General features: G+C 36.9%; 1 protein-coding gene across 1 annotated transcript in view; it reads right to left on the bottom strand.

Annotated features, from left to right (window-relative positions):
* The window catches only part of ZNF148 (zinc finger protein 148), a 124867-nt gene that overhangs the window by 68486 nt on the left and 33501 nt on the right, over positions 1 to 22880 (bottom strand). Inside the window, 2 exon segments of the mRNA XM_047790397.1 lie at positions 4398 to 4746; positions 17788 to 17923. Coding sequence (XP_047646353.1) covers positions 4398 to 4730 — 333 coding nt within the window. The 5' untranslated portion in view covers positions 4731 to 4746; positions 17788 to 17923.

Raw genomic sequence — 22880 nt, 5'->3', positions numbered from 1 at the left:
CATGATGGGGGGAAAAAAATTTTTGTAGAAGGGACGGACCAAGAAGAAACATAAACTTTCTAGGATGGAAGTATTCCATATCCTGATGCATTATGGGTTATACAATTTTATGTAGTTGTCAAAACTCTGAGCTATAAACTTGGGATATGACAGCATTCTACTTTAAACTTTTTCTCAATTAAAAAAAATTTTTTTCACTCAAAAAATACTGGATTACCTACTACGGTCCAGTTATTGAGAACACACGTTAAAATATAGGACAAGAAAAGAGACCACATGGTCTTACAAGCAAAGAAATGAAAAGTTAGTTACTCTAATGAAAAATTACACAGGAGAAAAGTTCTGGGAAGCTGAATAATAGTAGACTGCCAAACAAAGAATATTACTGCTACATACAACATGTACAGAAGTAAAGAAAAAAAATCAAATTGGACCTGGGTAACTAGAGCAACCTGATGTGCTAAAAGTATGAAGTGGGGAGAGGGGGTTGAACTACTCTACATAGGCTCTGGATAAGATGAGACATGACTCAAAGGCTCTTTCAGCCCAAGCAAAAGAGTACACTTCAGCTGTTTGGCAACAAGAAACCTCTGAAGAAGTTTTGATAGGGAAGTAACAAGTATAAATCTCCATGTGGCAAGATCACTTTAGAAATTATCTGAAATACAGAATGGACAAGGCTCAGGCTATAGTCAGTCTAACAAGAAGACTACTGCAATTAATTGACTACTTTATCCAACAGTAAAACATTAATTCTTCTCAAGCTCACAAGAAGCATTCACCAAGACAGCCCACATGCAGGGCCTTAAAACACAACTTCACAACTGTAAAAGAAGAGAAGATCATATAATATTCACTCTCAAACCACAGTGGAATTAAACCTGAAGAAAACAACAGAAAAATAGCTGGAAAGTTGCAAAATACTTGGAGATTAAACAACATACTTACAAATAACACATGAATCAAAGAAGAAATCTCAAGAGAATTACAAGATAAATTGAACAAAATTAAAATTAAAATACAACTTATCAAAAGTTGTAGGACATAGTGAAATCAGTGCTTAGAGAGAAATTTGTATCATTAAGTACTAAAGTGCGTTTATATATATCTATATGTTAGAAAAGAAGATCTAAAATCAATCATCTAACCTTCTGCCTTTGAAAAATAGAGGGAGAAAAAGGCATATTAAATTCAAAATAACAGAGAAAAAAATTATAAAAATTAGAGCAGAGGAGTTCCCTTATGGCTCAGCGAGGTTAAGGATCTGGCGTTGCTACTACTGTGGCACAGCTCTATCTGTGGGCCAGGAACTTCCACATGCCGCAGGTGTGGCTTAAAAAAGCAAAAAGAGCAGAAATCAGTGAAATTGAAAACTGGAAATCAAGAGAAAAAAATCAAAAGCTAGTTCTCTATAAAATTAATAAGACTCTACTCAGGGGAGGTGAAAATGGGAAACTGTTCAGTGAGTAGAGAGATCCAGTTTTACAAGATGAAACAGTTCTAGAGATCTATAGTCCATCAATGTGAGTACATTTAACTGTATGCTCTTACTGCATGTAATACTGTATGCTTAAAAACTATTAAAAAAAAAAAAAAAAAAGGCAGCAAGCCTCTAGCCAAACTAAGAGAAAAAAGAGAAGACAAATTACTAATATCAGAAATGAAAGCAGGGACACATCACTAGAGATGCTATGGACTTCAAAAGGATAACAAAGGAATACTATTAACAACTTTATGCCCACAAATTTGACAACCTAGACGAACTGCACCAATTCCTCAAAAGACACCATCTGCTAATATGCACAGAAAAAGAAACAATGTGATTAGGTCTCTATTAAAGAAATTGAATCAGTAATTAATAATCTTCCAAAAAAGAAAGTACCAGGCCCTATGCATCCACTGGTGAATTCCACAAACATTTAAGGAAGAAATTATATCAATTATCTACAATCTCTTCCAGAAGACCAAAGCAGAGGGAATATTCTTAACTCATTCTATGACCAGAAATTACTCTAATACTAAAGCCAGACCAAGATAGTACAAGAGAAGAAAACTAGACCATAAACATAAATGTAAAATATCCTCAAAAAACTGAATCAAACAATGTTTTTAAAAGTTTTATACACCACAACCAAGTGGGATTCATTCCAGGTATGCAAGGCTGATGTAACTTTGAAAAATTAATGTACTCTATAACATCAATCAACCAGCTTAAAAAAAAAAAAGGCTACTGCAATTGACCAGGTTGCAGTAAAAAGTTGGTGAGCATATATATGTATTACAACACAATCAGAACCTGCTGTATATAGCACAGACAACTCTACCTGATAATCTATGTGGGAAAAGAATCTGAAAGAGAATGGATGTGTGTACATGTACAACTGAATCACTTTGTTATAGGTCAAAAATTATCACAACACTGTAAATCAACCATATTTCAATAAAACTTTAAAAAAAGAAAAAAAGAAAGAAAAAGAACACAGAAGCAGTTATGCATTCATTCACACCATGTGCCAACACCTAGGACACAATGGAAAATAAGCAAAATTCATGCTCTCATAGAGCCATGAAAGCCAATTTATCAGAGGTGTACAGGGTGCGTAAGGCCCTATTGCAGGGACTCAACCTAGACTGGACAGAAGTGGCAGGCTGAGGATGATAAAGCACTAACTAGGTTTAAAAAGAGAGAGGGGTTATGACTGAGAGGAATATTCTAAGTAGGATATATGAAGGTCCTAAAGCAAAAGAAAAGGCACCGTATATTAGAAGTACTGAAAGGATCTAGGTTTACATCATATTAAAGACAGATGAGGATTACATTTCAATTGTAGTTTTGCTGGTCATCAGGTAAAAATAAAAATCCAAGAGGGGAGTTCCCGTCGTGGCGCAGTGGTTAACGAATCCGACTAGGAACCATGAGGTTGCGGGTTCGGTCCCTGCCCTTGCTCAGTGGGTTAACGATCCGGCGTTGCCGTGAGCTGTGGTGAAGGTTGCAGACGCGGCTCGGATCCCGCGTTGCTGTGGCTCTGGCGTAGGCTGGTGGCTACAGCTCCAATTTGACCCCTAGCCTGGGACCCTCCATATGCCGAGGGAGCAGCCCAAGAAATAGCAACAACAACAACAAAAGACAAAAAATAAAAATTTAAAAAAAAAAAAAAATCCAAGAGGGTAAGAAAACACTCCGCCTCCTCACCTTCTTGAACCTCCCACCCTCCTCGCCTGCTCAGCATCATGTTCAGGAAGGCCCTGCTCCTCTGCCTGGTTTGCCCTGGCTTACCCCACACTACTCCTAGAATTCATCACTGACCTAGAACCAACCACCAACCTACTAGACTTAACCAGTGACCAAGACCTCACTGAAAATGCAGAACACAGAAACTTTCACATTACCTATTAATGTGGAATTAAACACCCTCAGCTCTGGGGAAGAATTTACTGAGGCTAAGGTGATTACAATTCACTTCACACAGAAAACTTTTGGAGTTAAGATTATGAAGATGTCACTGCTGCTTATTCCAAAGGGCCTGTGACTAAAGCACCAAATGAGACTAGCAACTTCATGGTAGGCAACAAGTCCAGCTCAGTGTTTTTGGTTTGGGGGGTATTTTTAGAAAATGAAGCAGTTATCCATTAACTGTGACCATCACTCTGCTAACAACAACTTTCTAAAAAGATTCTGTGCCTTGGAACAAGTCTACCATTCCATCATAGGAGCTCGAATAACTGCAAAAGATTCCAACACGTAGGATGTACCCACTTGAGGATGAAGTGGCAGAAACTATACACAGACAGAAGAGGAGCATCTCAATCTCTTAACGCAGTCTCATTAATATGGGCTCAATAAATGTTCATTTAAATTGAAAAAAAAAAGTTATGGGTGCCTATAAAAGAGTACCTTAGGTGATGAACTATGACATGTAGGGTAAACAAGAAAGACTAACAGGCTGATATTAATTTTAAAAGACAATGAAAAAAATAAAGGCAGGACTTGCCAACAGTTACAGAATTTGAAGGAAAAATTCTCAAGTGTATGATCTTTTCTACTTATGTTCAAGATTAATCTTTCTACTCATTTTTAAGGAGAAATCCAAAAGTTATTAAAACAAAGTCATCATTTAAAATTAAGCACTTTAAATTTGAAACACAGTAATCATGATAAATGTTATCCAGAAAAGACAAGTTTCTATAATGCATGTAATACAAGAACTTATTTTTGCTTTTTCAATTATGATTTTTGTCAATATTTACTATATCTATTTAAGAACACCCATTTTAACTATTTAAATTTAGCCTTTAAACATTTTCTGAAATTTCTTCAATGACTTGTAGTATTACCTAATACAAAATTAATTATGTTTCTAACTGTAAGTTTAAAATCTTATAAAGAAATTACTTACAGGAACATTAAGTGCATACTGTAGTCCTTGAGGAAGTCTTTCATGTGTTTCCATCTGCTCTTCATCATTTTTCACTGTCTCCTCATGGACCATGAGTTCATCATGTGATATCATATCCTGTTGTCTCATTTCACTTTCTTGTAACACTTCATCTGCAGCAAGGATCTCCTGGTGAGGCATACTCCGATCTTGAAGCACCGACTCCTGCAGTTCCCCAGACACGGTAGACTGGCCAGACACTCCACCCATTACAACCATTGCCCTGGAAGACTGCATTTCGTCTATGCCGCCACATTTAAGAAACAATCCTTCCAGTTTGTCGTCAATGTTCATGCTTAAGTATAACTGCCTAGAAAGACCAAGTTTGGCAACAAAGCATAATAAATTAGTTTTCAATGTCTACTTGAATTTTTAAAATTTCAAATTATGAAAGGTGCACATTTTAATAAAAGTGTTTTTATTCATGTAATTTATTATTGCCTCCAATTTTAAAATTATCAAGATAAGTTTCCAAAGGCTGACAGAGTAAAATACAAATTTTCATTTTGACATTAAGGCACAAAATCCTAATCTATTTCGTTATAAAAAAAAAAAGAGCTTGATATAAAGCAAATTGGGGGAAAATACTTGTAACACCAGAAGGATCCATATCCTTTAATATATTAAATGTCTTAAAAAAAAAATACAGGAGTTCCCGTGGTGGCGCAGTGGTTAACGAATCTGACTAGGAACCATGAGGTTGTGGGTTCGATCCCTGCCCTTGCTCAATGGGTTAAGGATCCGGCGTTGCCGTGAGCTGTGGTGTAGGTTGCAGACGCGGCTCGGATCCAGCGTTGCTGTGGCTCTGGCGTAGGCCAGTGGCTACAGCTCCAATTGGACCCCTAGCCTGGGAACCTCCATATGCCGCGGGAGCAGCCCAAGAAATAGCAAAAAGACAAAAAAAAAAAAAAAGATACACTAAGAAACAAACTGAGGAGTTCCCTTGTGGCACAGCAGGTTAAGGATCTGGCACAATGTCACTGTTGTAGCAAGGGTTCAGTCCCTGACCTGGGAACTTCCACATTCCGCAGGTGCAGCCAAAAAACAACAACAAAGAAATAAACAGAACACTCTCAGGTAAATCATAAAGAAAAAGCAGAAATAGCCACTAAATATATAAAATAATATTCTTTTACAGTAGTAATTTAAAAAATAAATATTAAAACAGTTTATCTACCAAACTCTTACAAAGTATATCCAAGGTTGAGATGGCAGGAGAAAAAAGATACTCATCTATTGACAGTGGGAGTATATCAACTACTTTCAAAGACAATTTGGTACTATGCAAAAGCCATAAACATGCACATATTGTCTGAACTGGCAATTTACACCTTTTAGGAACCTATCCTGATGAAATCACAACTGCATATAAAGATATACATGGAAAATCACTACAGTGGTGTTTCAACAATGAAAAACTACCTTTACAACCATGCATTCAACAAAAAAGAAACTGGTTAAGTTATATTCATACATACATTTTAAAACTAGACTATAGTGATGGCTGCACCTCTCTGTAAATTTACTAAAAATCACTGAATAATATACTTAAATATGTGAATTTTATCTCAATAAACTTTTTCTTAAAAACAAAATCAGAAAAACCGCTACCCTTTGGTGACAGGGCTGGTGACAGGAGGCAGGTAAAGGGGAAGTGGGAGCTGACAATGTTTTTTTCTTGAGTTGAATGCTGATTGCACAGGTGTGCTCAACTTTTTAAGTTTTAAGATGTGTAACTGTGATATGCGCAAATTTCCACCAGTTATTATCCCCCAATAAAATATAAAGTCAGTAGAAATCTTAAAAAATCTATACAATCTTCCACAGCACCAATGTACATTACCACCAACAGTGTAAATTGGTGCAACCACTGTGGAAAACAGTATGGAGATTCCTCAGAAAACTAAAAATAGAATTACCATTTGATCAAGCAATCCCACTTTTGGGCATCTATCCAGAGAAAACCATGACTGGAAAAGATACATGTCTTCCAATGTTCACTGCAGCACTATATACGTTAGCCGAGACATGCAAACAACCTAAATGTCCATCAACAGAGGAGTGGATCAAGAAGATGTGGTACATATACACAATGGAATATTACTCCACCAGTAAAAGGAAAGAAATAATGACATTTGCAGCAACATGGATGGACCTAAAAATTATAGTGTTGGAGTTCCCGTCGTGGCGCAGTGGTTAACGAATCCGACTAGGAACCATGAGGTTGCGGGTTCGGTCCCTGCCCTTGCTCAGTGGGTTAACGATCCGGCATTGCCGTGAGCTGTGGTGTAGGTTGCAGACGCGGCTCGGATCCCGCGTTGCTGTGGCTCTGGCATAGGCCGGTGGCTGCAGCTCCAATTGGACCCCTAGCCTGGGAACCTCCATATGCCGCGGGAGCGGCCCAAGAAATAGCAACAACAAAACAACAATAACAACAACAAAAAAGACAAAAGACAAAAAAAAAATTATCGTGTTAAGTGAGGTCAGTCAGATGGTGAGACACCAACATCAAATGCTATCACTTTACATGCAGAACATAAAAAAAAGGACACAATGAACTTCTTTGCAGAACAGATACTGACTCACAGACTTCGAAAAACATATGGTTTTCAAATGAGACAGGTTGGGGGGTGGGGGGGGTGCACCGGGGGTTTGGGATAGAAATGCTATAAAATTTGGTTGTGAGGATCATTCTACAAAAAAAATTTTTTTAAATGAATGTAAAATGTCAAGACTGATTAAAAGAAAAAATCCATACAGTAAAAAATATTCCTGAGAAATATTTGAAAATTTTGGGGAACTACCCCAACGTATTAATGGAAATCTATGTGTACATATATTTGTTTGAATGGACACAAGTTATCGAAAATGCTAACAATACTAATACTAGGGTGGTGAAACTGCCAGCTTTTTTCATGTCTACATTTATAATTTGAAAAACTTTATAAAAATATAATAAAAAATTTTTTACAAATACTTTTAAAATTTGTTAAAATGAAAAAAGCAGTATTTTTGTTGCTAATACATTAAGTAGTTGCACATGATTACATAAATTTAAGAGGTCATAAGAACTAGACACTATTAAATAATTATATTATTTTCTCCATTAATTATTGAAAAAAATAGGCATTATTAACTATGGTTGGTATCAATTCATATTCTACTGTGTTACTTAAGGAATTAGCATAACAATAATGAAAACCAAAGAAACTTCATCTCAAAGAATGTCAAAGCACTGGCACAGTTTTTTTTTTAACACACACACACACACACACACACACACACACACACACACACACACACACGAAGGGCCCACAATTAGTAAATGCATTAACTATGTTTCAGTTTAGTCACCTCTTTTCCAGATCAATCAGATAGATAATGGTTACTACTTGATCATAGCTTTCAGAAGTAAAATAAATGATCAGTTAAAAACAAATATATTACTGAAATCTAAATTCTCTTTCATTTACTAAGGTTATCATCTAGGGAGAAAACTTTACTTAAATGTACAGCTCAAAAAATATAGGGAGTTCCCACTGTGGCTCAGCGGTTTACAAACCCGACTACTATCCATGAGGATGACAGTTCAATCCCTGGCCTCGCTCAGTGAGTCTAGGATCCGGCGTTGCCATGAGCTGTGGTGTAGGTTGCAGACACGGCTTGGATCTGGCGTGGCTGTGGCTGTGGCATAGGCCAGCAGCTATAGCTCCAATTTGACCCCCAGGCTGGGAGCCTGCATATGCCGCGCAGGTGCGGCCCTAAGAAAAAGTCACACACACAAAAAAACCCAGCTCATATAAACAGCAAAGTAAACAAAATAAAAATATAATTCATACTTGCTAACCTTGTTTTCCCTGGTACCAAGTAGCACCATAAGCCTAGAATACATACTGAACAAAGGAACAAGAATCTGATTTCTCTTCTAAATCTTTAGTAAAGGACATTTAAAGTATATCATCAAATAACTGTCCTTTTCAAATTTTCTATCACATTTCTTAGAGAATAGCTATGCTACAACTAAGTGAAAAGTCTCTTAGGGTTAAAATTTGCTTATTTCTTTGAAAATCCTTATCAAATAAATTATATTCTTCTAATCTATTAACTGTTTTCCTAAAGCATTTGGAAAGACCCTAACTTAAAAGGGGTTTAAATACTTACAAAGCCACCCTTTATTGTAATTCTCTATTACTGTGACATCTGCTACTGCCACATATATCATTTAAAAAAAAAAACTGAACAAAAAACCTAGGAAGCTTTTAAAGAATATGGGAAAAGTAGAAGTAGTAGTAATTAAAAGAAGACGTTAATAAAAGATATTAGAGAAACTGACTTAGGACAGAACTTAAGTTTTTTTAAAATTAGCAAAAATGAAGCTGACTTAGTAATAACCCAATGCAAGACCTACATTCCCCTCCAGCAGTGGTCCCCATCTCCACTATTACTGATCATGTACCTCATAAATTTTTTAAGTTAGTATATTTTAATATATGCATACTATTTAAAAATATACTCCTATAATACAATGTTAATGTATAATATACTTTTTGAAACAAACAAAAATATAATTTTTAAAAACCTAATATCTAACATCAGGCTGAAAGAGTAAGTACTAAGGAACACAAAGTACTCCGGAGACAGAGAATATCTGGTGGGGGCGGGGGTGGAAAGCAGGTTTTCAGAAAAGTGCCAGAGTCAAAGACTTGGAACATCTCAATAAAGAGGCAGTAAAAGGAAAGGGAAGTGGAAATACTGAAAATGGAAGGCAAACGTGATCTTTCTAAAAATTTTCTTGAAAACAGGTCGAATACACAGATAAATAAATCTCTTTTCCTTTTTACACGTGGTTTCTTATTCCTATGACTCCAAATTTAACCGTATATTTCAAATTACTGGCTAATCTAGAAACTGTTTCAGACAATTTCCCTGAAATATCAGAAAATAAGTTATCAACACAGATTTCAGTATCAACGAACACTGCTCTGACAAGGTTTTAAAGTGAGCTTTGGAAAAGTCTACCAAAATGGAAACTGTTAAGTACTGTTGACCCAACAACCTCTCTGCTAGGCGTATATAGAATCCTATGAAACGAGCTTATTCATAAAAAGTAACCAAGGGTATCTGGTGAAACCTTTTAATGGAGAAAGACTAGAAACAACTTCAGCATCACTAATAGACTTATTAAATTAATTATGATTCAACAATAAAACAGAATAGACACAGCCATTAAAAGGAATGAGATGACTATATGAAGTGGATGAAAAGTTCTCCAAGATATATTAAGCGAAAAAAAATAAAGAAGAAGATTTCATACATAAGTAAGTGAGCCATACTTGTATCACAACCTCAATCAGTGGTTGGGCAGAGTAAGCTGAATAGGAAATCAAACAAGGTTCTCAGACAAGAAGTTAATTTCACTAAGCCTACAGTAAAAGAGAAAGAGACAAAGCTACCCTAAGAAAAATGATAAAGAAAAACATGTTTTTTATTGTCCTTGAAACTCTCTTATAAACACTATCTTTAACTTTTCCCCTTCTAACTGTTGCATGGTCTCAGTCAAAGCTCTCACAAGTGCTTCACTGCACATTCAAAAACCCAAATATGACAAAAGGTCCCACACTCAAAATGAACATGAGCTACTTCCCTTCTCTAATTCCAGTATTTTCAGGGAGGATGAGCTGAGTATAAAAAAAGGCAATGAGGAGTTCCCGTCGTGGCGCAGTGGTTAATGAATCCGACTAGGAACCATGAGATTGTGGGTTCGTTCCCCGGCCTTGCTCAGTGGGTTAAGGATCTGGCGTTGCCGTGAGCTGTGGTGTAGGTCGCAGACGGGGCTCGGATCCGCAATGCTGTGGCTCTGGCGTAGGCCGGTGGCTACAGCTCCGTTTAGACCCCTAGCCTGGGAACCTCCATATGCTGAGGGAACAGCCCTAGAAAAGGCAAAAGACAAAAAAAAAATTTACTAAGATGTAAATATTTAAACGTCTCTTCCTGCTAAACTTTCAAAAAGCCAACTGCTTACTGACCCAAATGTCTACACAATGAACAGAAAATAAAGAGTTAGGAATATTATACAGGAGAGAGAAAGAAAGAAAGAATGCCTCTTTTAAGTCACATCCCTTACATGTAAGGCTGCTCTGGAAGAAAAAAAGAAACAATTAATTTGCATTCCCAGAAGTTTCTGTCAAATTGAGAATAAAGAAGTACCACGTGGTATAATAAGCAATAAGCCACCCATAGCTCCTTGCAATGACCCATTATTTTGTAAGTGAAGGAGGCTTGGGCAGCTAACAAAGGGTATAAAGTGTCAGAGCTGGTAAGAGCCAAGAAAAAATGAACAATAATGTTCTAGAACTAATTCAGCTAAAGGTAGGACGGTACTCCTTCCAGAATTTCAAGTTACCCAGAACAAAGACTGCTAAAAACTAGAACTTACTGAGAGAGAAGAAGAAAGGAAGGGGCCCACCTCAGGAAAATTTCTCCAAAATCTCCCTTTAGCAGATTACTTCAAATTCTGCATTCTTTCCCTGCTTCCAAATTGGATTCTCCCCTCATCCCCATTCCTCTGCCAGAGAAGCTGGAAAGTACAGTAACAGGAATACTCAGAGGACGACAATTCAGCATCCTGGTCCTTCAATTCCCCCTCTCTCACATACACCGCCATCGGCCTTTTATACTGCAAAATATTTGGTTCAGCTCAGTTAAAGGATTAAGTAATCCCTAGTCATTTAAGCCTAATGGCAATGCTGCACTTAAATATAAATTATCAGCCATCACTTTCTCCTGTCTTCCAGAAGAGACAGTTTCCTCTTCTTGTCATCACCTTCTAATTTAAAGTTTCTAATCAACTGTGTGCAAGCAATTAGAAACTAAGCTTCAGGGATTTGTATAAGTTGAAAGAGTAAATAAGCTTTAAGTTAGGGATTTTAATAAGGAGTTAAACACCTGGGCTTTTACCATAAACATTTGAAACAATTATTTTCTAAGCTGGGGGACTGTTTGGGCTTATTTTCAAAGTACAAAGTTAACAGAACCATACATAATATATGAACAAGATGGGCATTACTACTCATTTTAGTCAACTATATACAAGGCACTTAAAATGCTGAGTTTCTTAATGGGAAATCTATACAATTAATGAAGAGAGTATTTTTCCAAATTTATTAATAGGTTTGAATCTATATTATAAAAGTCAGAGATTCTCATAACCCAGAGGAAAAAAGACACTTGACATGTGTTGAGAATCTACCAGATATAAGACACTGCTGGGCACATTGTTGTTAAGTCATTTCACTTAATAGTTACAGAAACACTCAAAACAGTAACAGTAATCCCATTTAGAAAACAAAGAAACTCGAGTTTACCCAAAGTCACAGCTGGGAGGTAAACTGGATTTGAAAACAGACTTTCTGCCACACCTCTGGTCCTAAAAAGGCCCTGGACACTAAGAACCCCTGAACTCACACTCCTCGTCTACCTGCTAAGGCCACCCTGTCAGTACTGCTTGGCTTGGCAAAGCAATCTAACTCTCCTTGGCCAACTACTCCTATCTCATGGCTACCATGGGAGAATTTTGTGTGACAGAGAATCCTTTTTCTCCTTCAGGAACGGACACGTTCCACAATTCCTGCTTTCTACTTCTACCTATTACTCACACCTCAGTGAATTTCTCTTTTTTTTTTTAATATTTACATATACTCTCTTAATCCTTCCATTCTTTCTTCAAACCTTTACCAAGTTACTTTAGGAAAATCTCTCTGCCTCCCCTTCCTTTATTTTCCTATTTTCACTGGAAAATCAAAAAATTATCCTAAATATGACTGATAAATGTAGGAGCTATGCTAAAGTTACACATGTATCAAAGAGGGCTGTAAATTTTATAATGAAAGGAGATTTGAAGACTTATGCCATAATCTTCTAAAATTCTTGAAAGCACCTAGCTTCCCTTTCAGAACGTACATGAATAGCCATCTTCCACCTCATCTACCTTTAATTAAATCTGCACTTAAGCATTAAAGAAATATTTCTCACTTAAAGATATTGCCTTTCTGTTTCTATTTATTGAGCTTGGCTACAATATTATTTTCATCAACATTCATTAAATGCATTATTTAATGAAGTTCTGCATTAGAACTTCAACTAAGTGAGTCAAAACAATTATACTGGGCAAGCTTAGGAACCTAAACATCATTCTTTCTAGAAAAAGAATAATTTCCAGCTCAAAATATTCCCCAAATCAATAATAGCCTGCCTTGAACCAGGACCCATTCAATCTATAAAGAAACTTCACTTGTAGGGAAAAGAGAAATACTCAGATCTGGGAACCTATTTTGAAACAGATGAAAAAGAAAAACTGAATTTCACAAACTCCTCCTGATCCAAATCATTTCTACCAAACTCCTTACTGTCTGGAGGATGCCAATTACATGAATTTAGACATTAACACTTCTTTTTTTTTTTTTTTTTTGTCTTTTCAGCTATTTCTTGGGCTGCTCCCGAGGCACATGGAGGCTCCCAGGCTAGGGGTCGAATTGGAGCTGTAGCCCCTGGCCTACGCCAGAGCCACAGCAAGCGGGATCCAAGCCACGTCTGCGACCTACACCACAGCTCACGGCAACGCCGGATTGTCAACCCACTGAGTAAGGGCAGGGACCGAACCCGAAACCTCATGGTTCCTAGTTGGATTTGTTAACCACTGCGCCACGACGGGAACTCCCTGACATTAACACGTCTAACCTTATGTAGGAGTCATTGAGAAATTACACTTTATAAATATAAGCACTAGAAATACAAATATTAATCAGCTTCAAGATCAAACTGGTTCTACAAAGAAACTATAAAAAAAAAATAATCAACATGGATTTAAAAATTCACCATTTGGCATTCCTAAGAATCTTTCTACTATTACTCTCTCTCATCCTTCAATAGCATACTTTTGATCTAAACAAAAACTGTTTCATCTCTAATTTAGAAACAAAATCTACCTCTTCCCTAGGCATATTCTACATTCAAACACCCCTTCAGATATACCTTGTATAACTACCATTTTGTATCTACAAAGCTATCTTGTAAACTATGGCTTCAATGATTTTTAAATTGATACTATTTGAAACAGCCTAATAAGAGCATCATTTATAATAATGACAACGAGACTAACTGGCCTTTCTTATTATTGCTAGCAAAAATAAAAGATGTTTAATAAGACAACTTAAGACTTAAAATAAATCACTTTTTACAATATGACAACTCAACAAAAACCTGTGATCATTTTTCAACAAAAGAAAAATAATCTATAAATATTTAAGCCAAGGACTTCCCTGTGGCTAAGAGGGTTAAGAATCCAACATTCGGGAGTTCCCACCGTGGCGCAGTGGTTAACGAATCTGACTAGGAACCATGAGGTTGCAGGTTCGGGTCCCTGCCCTTGCTCAGTGGGTTAACGATCTGGCGTTGCCGTGAGCTGTGGTGTAGGTCGCAGACGCGGCTCGGATCCCGCGTTGCTGTGGCTCTGGTGTAGGCCCGAGGCTACAGCTCCGATTCCACCCCTAGCCTGGGAACCTCCATATGCCGCGAGAGCGGCCCAAGAAATGGCAAAAAAAAAAAAAGACAAAAAAAAGAATCCAACATTCAGAGTTCCTGTCGTGGCACAGTGGTTAAAAAATCCGACTAGGAACCATGAGGTTGCGGGTTCAATCCCTGCCCTTGCTCAGTGGGTTAAGGATCCGGCGTGGCCATGAGCTGTGGTGTAGGTTGCAGATGTGGCTAGGATCCCGCGTTGCTGTGGCTCTGGCGTAGGCTGGTGGCTACAGCTCCCATTAGACCCCTAGCCTGGGAACCTCCATATGCCATGGGAGTGGCCCAAGAAATGGCAAAAAGACAAAAAAAAAAAAAAGAATCCAACATTGTCACTGCTGTGGCTTTAGTTATAGCTGTGGCGCAGGTTCTACCCCTGGCCTGGGAACTTCCACATGCCACAGGCATGCCCCACCCAAAATAAATAAATACTTTAAACCAAAGTTAATAGGCATCTCTATATACTTGGTGGCCCCCTCAAATAAAGCAGTATCCAAGCATATTCACCATCCCAAATACTCATCACAGTCTTCTAAAATAATACAACAAGCAGAAATTGGTTTTTAGAAATGGAATTAAGAAACAGTAAAACATCTGGGAGTTCCCGTCGTGGTGCAGCAGAAATGAATCCAACTAGTATCCATGAGGATGCGGGTCCAACCCCTGGCCTTGCTCAGTGGGTTAAGGATCAGCACTGCCGTGAGCTGTGGTACAGGTCGCAGATGCGGCTCAGATCCCCTGTTGCTGTGGCTATGGCCAGCAGCTGTAGCTCCAGTTCGACCCCTAGCCTGGAACTTCCATATGCCAGGGGTACGGCTCTAAAAAGAAGAAAGAAAAAAAAAAAGGTAAAACATCAAATTTATGGCAGCTGTTTGAGAAATGTTTTTCCTTTTTTCCATTTGGCTATGCCCTCAGCATATAGAAGTTCCTGGGCCAGGGATCAAACCTGCACACAATTAGAGACCAAAGCTGCTGCAGTGACAACATTAGGTCCATAACCCACTGTGCCACAAGAGAATTATAAGTTATCTTTAAAAGAAGAGGGAGGAGTTTCCATTGCGGCTCAGTGGTTAACAAGCCCGACTAGCATCCATGAGGACGGAGGGTTCAATCCCTGGCCTCGCTCAGTGGGTTAAGGATCTGGCGCTGTTGTGAGCTGTGGTGTAGGTCAGACGCAGCTCAGATCCATGTTGCTATGGCTGTGGTGTAGGTCAGCAGTTACAGCTGATTGGACCCCTAGCCTGGGAACCTCCATATGCCTTGGGTGAGACCCTAAAAAGATAAAAGAAGAGGGAAAGGGAAAAGGGTGTAAAGTCCAAGCAAAACAGAACCCTACATTCTGCTAGATCTAGCAGTTTCATCCATCACATTTCATGTCAAGTACCCAAATTCCAAACATTAATATTAAAAATACTTATTCCCCTAGGAAACTATGAATTTTCTAGTCTTGTGTAATAAAAGAAACATTAAAAATATGTCTTAAACTTTCCTGCACATTATGAACAAACATTAAACACCTAAGTAATTTTTAATATGTACAATATAGTAACCAAGATTCATTCCAAAATAGTAAAGTGTTAAGTAACTATTTAATACAACATTTTATATTTTAAACAGTAGATAAGTGTTCTCACTTAACAGGACAAACCCTATCTATGAAGTACAATAGAACTAAAAATGCATTAATTGCCTTAAATGCCAAAAACACCTATCATGTCTTATAACCATTAGTACTAAAGTTAAATCAATAGATATAAAATACATACTGAATACAAGTATACAAATTTATCAAAATTAATTATCTCAAGTCTCAAAAAAAGGTACCAAGGTTAACATACGTTGATGTTGACATAAAATATGAATAAAAACTGACAACTAGTTTCAAACCTTCTAACAACATCTCTAATAAAAACATATTTGATACCTGTTTCAAAATACAGTATTTACAACAGGACAAGAATTATAAGATGTCACTATACTGAAGCATTTTTCAGCTAAAAAAAAAAAGTATGAAGTACACAATGTCTTTGGGAATAAGTTCTGATGAGATCTAAACATTTAGAATGACAGACATTTTTTTTTGCTCTTTTTTGTTTGTTTCTTTTTGGGGCCACACCTGCAGCAGAGCAGCCACAGCAACACCAGATCCAAGCCACATCTGTGACCTACACCATGGCTTGTGGCAAACACCAAAGACCCGACCCACTGAGCAAGGCCAGGGAGCAAACCCACATCTTCATGGATACTAGTGTGATTCTTAACCCACTGAACCCCAATGGGAACTAACAATAACAGACTTTTTAGTTAGAAGGAACCAGTTGCACATTACTTAGTTTTATGTATAATTAAAAAGGTCCTCCTCAAAGCCCTCACCCTTGCCCTAAGGATCTAAAACATTAAATAAACCATTTCACAGTGAAACAAAATGAGGAACTATCTCAAGTTAATTTTAAGACCTTATTCCATTTTACAATATCAAGACCAGCAGTACTTAATCACAGAACTATGATGAACAGTCACAAAACTAAAACTGTCTTAGAACTCAAATAAGCACAATTCCCAAAGTACTGTCACAAGCCAAGAGTTAATATGCTTAGACAATAAAAATATTTTAATATTAATCCAATTAGATAAACAGAAAGTAAATCTGACACAAACCCTAATGTTACAACCAGCTGCCCCAGATTGTTCTCTCCTTCTTGCCCAATAATAAAATACTAAGTGAAACACACGATGACTTAGGTGAGAGTCATTTTCCATCCAGCCTCCCTTGCAGCTGGTTGTGGTGAAGTGACAACAGCCACTGGCATATGAGTAGAAATGGTATACACAACTTCCCTTAAAGAAAAAGAAAATGTTTTCCCTTGAGTTCCCGTCATGGCTCAGCGGTTAACAAACCTGACTATCCTCCAACAGGATGCGGACTCAATCCTGGCCTAGCTCAATGGGTTAAGGACCTGGCGTTACCATGAGCTGTGGTATAGGTCACAGACAAGACTCAGATCTGGTGTGGCTGTGGCGTAGGCCAGCAGCTATAGCTCCAATATGACCCCTAGCCTGGAAACTTCCATATGCCCCAAGTGCAGCCCTAAAAAGCTAAAAAAAGAAGAAAGAATAACAAAGCAAGACAAAGAAGCCTAGGTCATGATAATTCTAGAGCCTTTAATCTTGAGATCATTTACACACCTTTTTAAGCATGTGTCACAGTAAACAAGCCTAAATTTTAACCAATATACTTAATATAAATGATTATTAAATTATCTACATAATTGCTTCCTTGTATCAGCACAGGCAAGCAAACATGTACAAATGTACAGTAACTGGTAAGTTCTTTCACATGTAAAAAATTATATACCAACCACCATTAAATGTGATTAACTGGTCTCATTCTCCCACACGTGAAAATAGAGTTTCCCCGGAAATTCTAGAAAATACAATGTGAGTATGTATGTGTTGATGACAAGCAGGTTATAAGTCCAACAGACCTGCTGAGAAAAAGGTTAAAGAAAGAAATACCTTCCCACTTAAATGTCACTTAAAATTACATAATGAGGTATACACATTTCTCTGTGCTAAACTTAAAGCCCAAAACTATATTCCTCATCAATTTTCTCTTACACTGTTTTCTCAAGAAAAATATTAAATCCCAAGGTTCTTTCAGACATAAATACTGAAAAATTAAGAAAGTATCATACAAACTCAACATGAAATTCTAGCACACAAAAAATGGTTTCCTATTTGAAAAAATTTACTTATTCATGCTAAGTATTGAAGTTACCTGAGACTAAGGTAAAAATGAAGACTTCAAGGAAGGGGATGCTGTAGAGTTGAAAAAGAAATCATGGTTGAGTTTCTACCTTTCGTAGGCTTCAGAGACCCTCAGTACCACCTTAATCACTTACGCCATCCAATTCCTACAAAAAATAACAACACACACAACACACACATTACTTATGGAGAGAAAAAATACTGTATGACTACAATATGGACAAACTGGTATACATAACTAAGTGGTTACTCTTTGTAAATAGTAAACTATGCCTGAATAACCAGTGCAATGACTTGTTTTTAAATCTAAAACTGGGGAAAATGTAATAAGTGGTAACTGTGAAATAACCCTGACCTTGTAAAGAATAATTTGCCTAGATCTGGAGTCTACACTTTCAGAGATAAAGGATGTTGGAGGAAATTCAGAACGTTACACACCTAAATGCTTACAAAAGAGAAAACAATGATTAAAAAAATCACTTATAACACTGTTCATATCTGCTTTGTAAAAGGCTCTGAAGTGAAGAGAGAAACAAACACATTTCTAGGCTTTACAAATAACAAATAGAACTAGTCCTGTACAGAATGCATGTGTATTCACAATAGAAAGGACTGCATTGTAAAACCATATTAAATACCTACAGAAATATGATCATCAATGTCATCTTTGACTGGAAAAGCTGACAAAAAGATGAGAATAATCATTTGTACTAGACACCAAAAAAAATTAAAAGGAAGAACATAAGGTACATATAGGAAGTAATCTTCCTAACAGTGAATATTTCTGAGCATAGTAACAGATTAAAGAGTCTATGGTTTTTAAAATAGACATTTTTAAAAAATATTATAATCCTATCTCTCAACAACAGTTTATATATACTCCTCCACAGAAAGCTTGGAGACCAGATGATATATATGACACATGCTACAATTTTATATCAGTTTTTACAATGGTGCAACGGCAAGAAGAACACTCCTTCTCACCCAAAACATACCAATAATAAGTCCATCTTTGTACTTCAGAATAACAATAATTCACTTTTTAAAAAATTTCAACACTGTATCCATTATTTCTTAAAAGTTTAAATTCTGACGGCGCTATTCACCCCTCAATATTCCTTCAATTCAGAATTTTCCTGGATACTGATGTATGTCTATTTTGGCAGAGAAACTTTTGTTCAAAATATAAATTTTTTTCAATAGGACTATATCATATATAAATAATAGTGAAATGATAACAGTAACAATAACATGAGCAAGCAGGGAAGAGGGAGTCACAATCTGAAGTTGCTCAAATGTTATCTAAAATGCCAGGTTTTCAACAGTAAATTAAAGATACTCAAAAGGAAAAAGAAAAATGAGACCCACATGAATGGAAGACAGCAATCACCACAGTTTTCAGTATCCCCAGGTGTTGCTTTAGGCAAAGGTTTCAAAACATTATAGATATGTTAAAAGAGGTAGAAGGGGAGTTCCCGTAATGGCGCAGTGGTTAACAAATCCGACTAGGAACCATGAGGTTGCAGGTTCGGTCCCTGCCCTTGCTCAGTGGGTTAAGCATCCAGCGTTGCCGTGAGCTGTGGTGTGGGTTGCAGACGCGGCTCGGATCCCGAGTTGTTGTGGCTCTGGCGTAGGCCGGTGGCTACAGCTCCGATTCAACCCCTAACCTGGAAACCTCCTTATGCCGCGGGAGCGGCCCAAGAAATAGCAACAACAACAACAACAAAAAAAGACCAAAAAAAAAGAGGGTAGAAGGACCCCCCCCTTTAAATTTTTTTTAATTATGAAAACAATCAACAAATAAGAGATTCTCAATATAAGTACAGAAATTACATAAAGGAACCACATGGAAATTCTTTAGTTGAAGAGTACAATAACCAAACAAAAATAATTCACTGCAAGAGTCAAGATGGCAAAAGAAAATCAATGACCTTGAAGATACATCAGGAGAAACTATCCAATCTGAAGATCAGAGAGGAAAAAAGGTTGAAAAAATTGAATAGAGCTTCAGAGATCAACTTACCAAAGTTTCTGGAGTCCCAGAGGAGAGGAGAGAAATGGTTAAGAAAAAAAATTTTTTTTAATAAAACACCAGCCAAAAACCTCCCAAATTTGACTTTTTTAAAGAAGAAATCAAAACTATGGGTCTTAGAAGATTAAGGAGAATAATTACAAAGAGACACAACCAAACACATCACAGTGAAACTGTCAAAAACAAAAACAAGGAGAAAAATCATGCAAACATAAAGAGAAAAATTACTCAGCGTGCGCAGGGAACCAACACAATTACCAGCTGACTTTCAATCAGAAATAACAGAGGGAGTTCCCGTCATGGCGCAGTGGTCAACGAATCCGACTAGGAACCATGAGGTTGCGGGTTCGATTCCTGCCCTTGCTCAGTGGGTTAAGGATCCGGCGTTGCCGTGAGCTGTGGTGTAGGTTGCAGACGCAGCTAGGATCCCGCATTGCTGTGGCTCTGGCATAGGCCAGTAGCTACAGCTCCAATTGGACCCCTAGCCTGAGAACCCCATATGCCACAGGAGCGGCCCAAGAAATAGCGAAAAGACAACAACAACAACAACAAAAAAAAAAAAAAGAAAGAAAGAAAGAAATAACAGAGGCCAGAGGACAATGGGATCACATTCTCAAAATGCTGAAAGAAAAAAAAAAGCTGTCAACCAAGAAGGCAGCAAAATTACCCTTCAAAAACAAACGTATAGTAAACACAGTCTCGGATGAACAAAGACTAAGAGAATTTTTTGCAGACGTGCCATACAAAAAATACTACAGGAATTCCATCAAGTTGAAAGGAAATGACACCAGACTTAAATACACAGGCAGAAAAGACCACCACCAGAAACCGCAAATGTGTGGGTTAAACTAAAAGACTATATATCTTTCTCATTTTTCTCTTAACATCTTTAAAAGACATGTTTAATGTAATGACTATAACACTGAATTGCTGGGTTTATAAAATATATAAACTAATATACATACAACAATAGCAGCACAATAGAGGAAGGAGAAAATGGAGCTATACTGGAGCAAAGGTTCTGTATTTTACTGATACTGACTTAGTGTTACTAGTCAACAGTCTATTCAAATGCATAATATAAACACTAGTAACAACCACAAAGAAAATATCTTGAATTATATTTAGAAAAGAAATCAACAGAGTAATTAATATGGCACACTAAAATATATTTAACACGAAAGAAGGCAGCTAAGGAACCACAGAGAAACAAAAACCATAAGACATATATAAAATGGTAAAATGGCAAATTAAATCCAACCATGTCCATAATTAAATGTGAATGTCTCAAAAGCCCAATGGACAGGCAGAGACTGTCAGAATGGACAAAAAAAAACCAACACTCAACTATGTGCTGTCAACAACAGACACACTTTACATTCTAGATTGAAAGCAAAAAAAGATGGGGGGGAAAGATTATACTATGGAAAGAACCATAAGAGGGCTCAGGTGGTTATATTAATATTAGACAAAACAGACTTTAAGACGAATATTACTGGAGAGGAAGAAAGATATTTCATGATAGTCAATAAATTAGAAAGATATAACAATTATGAACCCTAAAATAATGAAGCAAGAATCAACATTATTGAAAAAAATAGAAAATTCAACAATTACAGTTGGAGATTTCAATATCCCACTCTAAATAACGACTGAACAAAAAATTAACGAAGATAGAGTAAACTTGAACCACACTTTAAACCAACTAGACCTAGATGGCATACAGAAAACTTCAGCAACAAGAGAAAACATATTGTTTTCAGGTACACATGAAACGCTCTCCAGGACAGATCAAACGCTACGCCATCAAATAAGACTCAAATTTAAAAGGACTCAAGTCATACAAAGTACATTCTCCAATCATTATGGAATTTTTTTAGATATCAACTAAATGAGAAATTGAAAAATTCTCAAGTGTTTGAAAATTATACTTCACAATTCTAAATAATATACAGATCAAAAAAGAAATTAAAAGAGAAGTTAAAGAATATTTTTAACTGAATGAAAACAAAAACAAATGTCAAAATTGACAGGATGCAGATAAAGCAGTGCTTAGAAAGAACTGTGTAACTTTTTGCATATACTTGGAAAAAAGTCTCAAATAAATGACTTAGGCCTCCACTTTAATAAACCAGAAAAATGCAAACTAAACTGCAAAGTAAGCTCAAGAAAAGAAATATTAAAAATAAGAGCACAAATTAATGAAATACAAAGCACAAAAAAAGAGAAAAACTTGGTTCTTTAAATAAGATCAACAATGCCGCAGGTGCGGCCCTAAAAAGAAAAGAAAAAAAAAAGAAAAAGATCAACAAAATTTATAAACTTTTAGGTAGAATTATCAACAACAAAGAGAAAAAATACATTTACCAAAATGAGAAATGAAAGAAGAGATATTACCACTGACCTCACAAAATTAAAAGAATTATAAGGGAAGTAATATTATAAACAAATATGTGCCAAAAAACTAAACAACTTTTATAAAATGCCTAAAAAGACACTATTACTGACACATAAACAGATTAAAGAGAACATAAAAATCTGAATAAAACAAACTGAATTAGCATTCAAAAATCTTCCCACAAAGAAATGGCTTCGATGATGAATTCTATCAAATATTTAAGAAATACCAATCCTTCACAAACTCCTTCACAAAACAGAGAAAGACGGGAGTTCCCATTGTGGCACAGTGGAAACGAATCCGACTAAGAACCATGAAGTTGTGGGTTCGATCCCTGGCCTTGCTCAGTGGGTTAAGCATCTGGCATTGCTGTGAGCTGTGGCGTACGTTACAGGTGCGGCTCAGATCCTGCACTGCTGTGACTGGTAGGCCAGCAACTGAAGCTCTGATTAAACCCCTAGCCTGAGAACCTCCATATGCCGCAGGTGCAGCCCTAAAAAGACCAAAAACAAAAACAAAAAACAGAGAAAGAGGGCACATTTTGCAACCCAATCTCTGAAGCCAGTGTTTCTTTGATATAAAAACATCAATGAAAACTACACTCCAGGAGTTCCCATTGTGGCACAGAGGTTAACAAATCCAACTAGGAACCATGAGGTTGCAGGTTTGATCC

The sequence above is a fragment of the Phacochoerus africanus genome, chromosome 1 (assembly GCF_016906955.1).
Source record: "Phacochoerus africanus isolate WHEZ1 chromosome 1, ROS_Pafr_v1, whole genome shotgun sequence".
NCBI classification, from domain to species: domain Eukaryota; kingdom Metazoa; phylum Chordata; class Mammalia; order Artiodactyla; family Suidae; genus Phacochoerus; species Phacochoerus africanus.
This window is presented reverse-complemented; position numbering and strand designations above follow the sequence as displayed.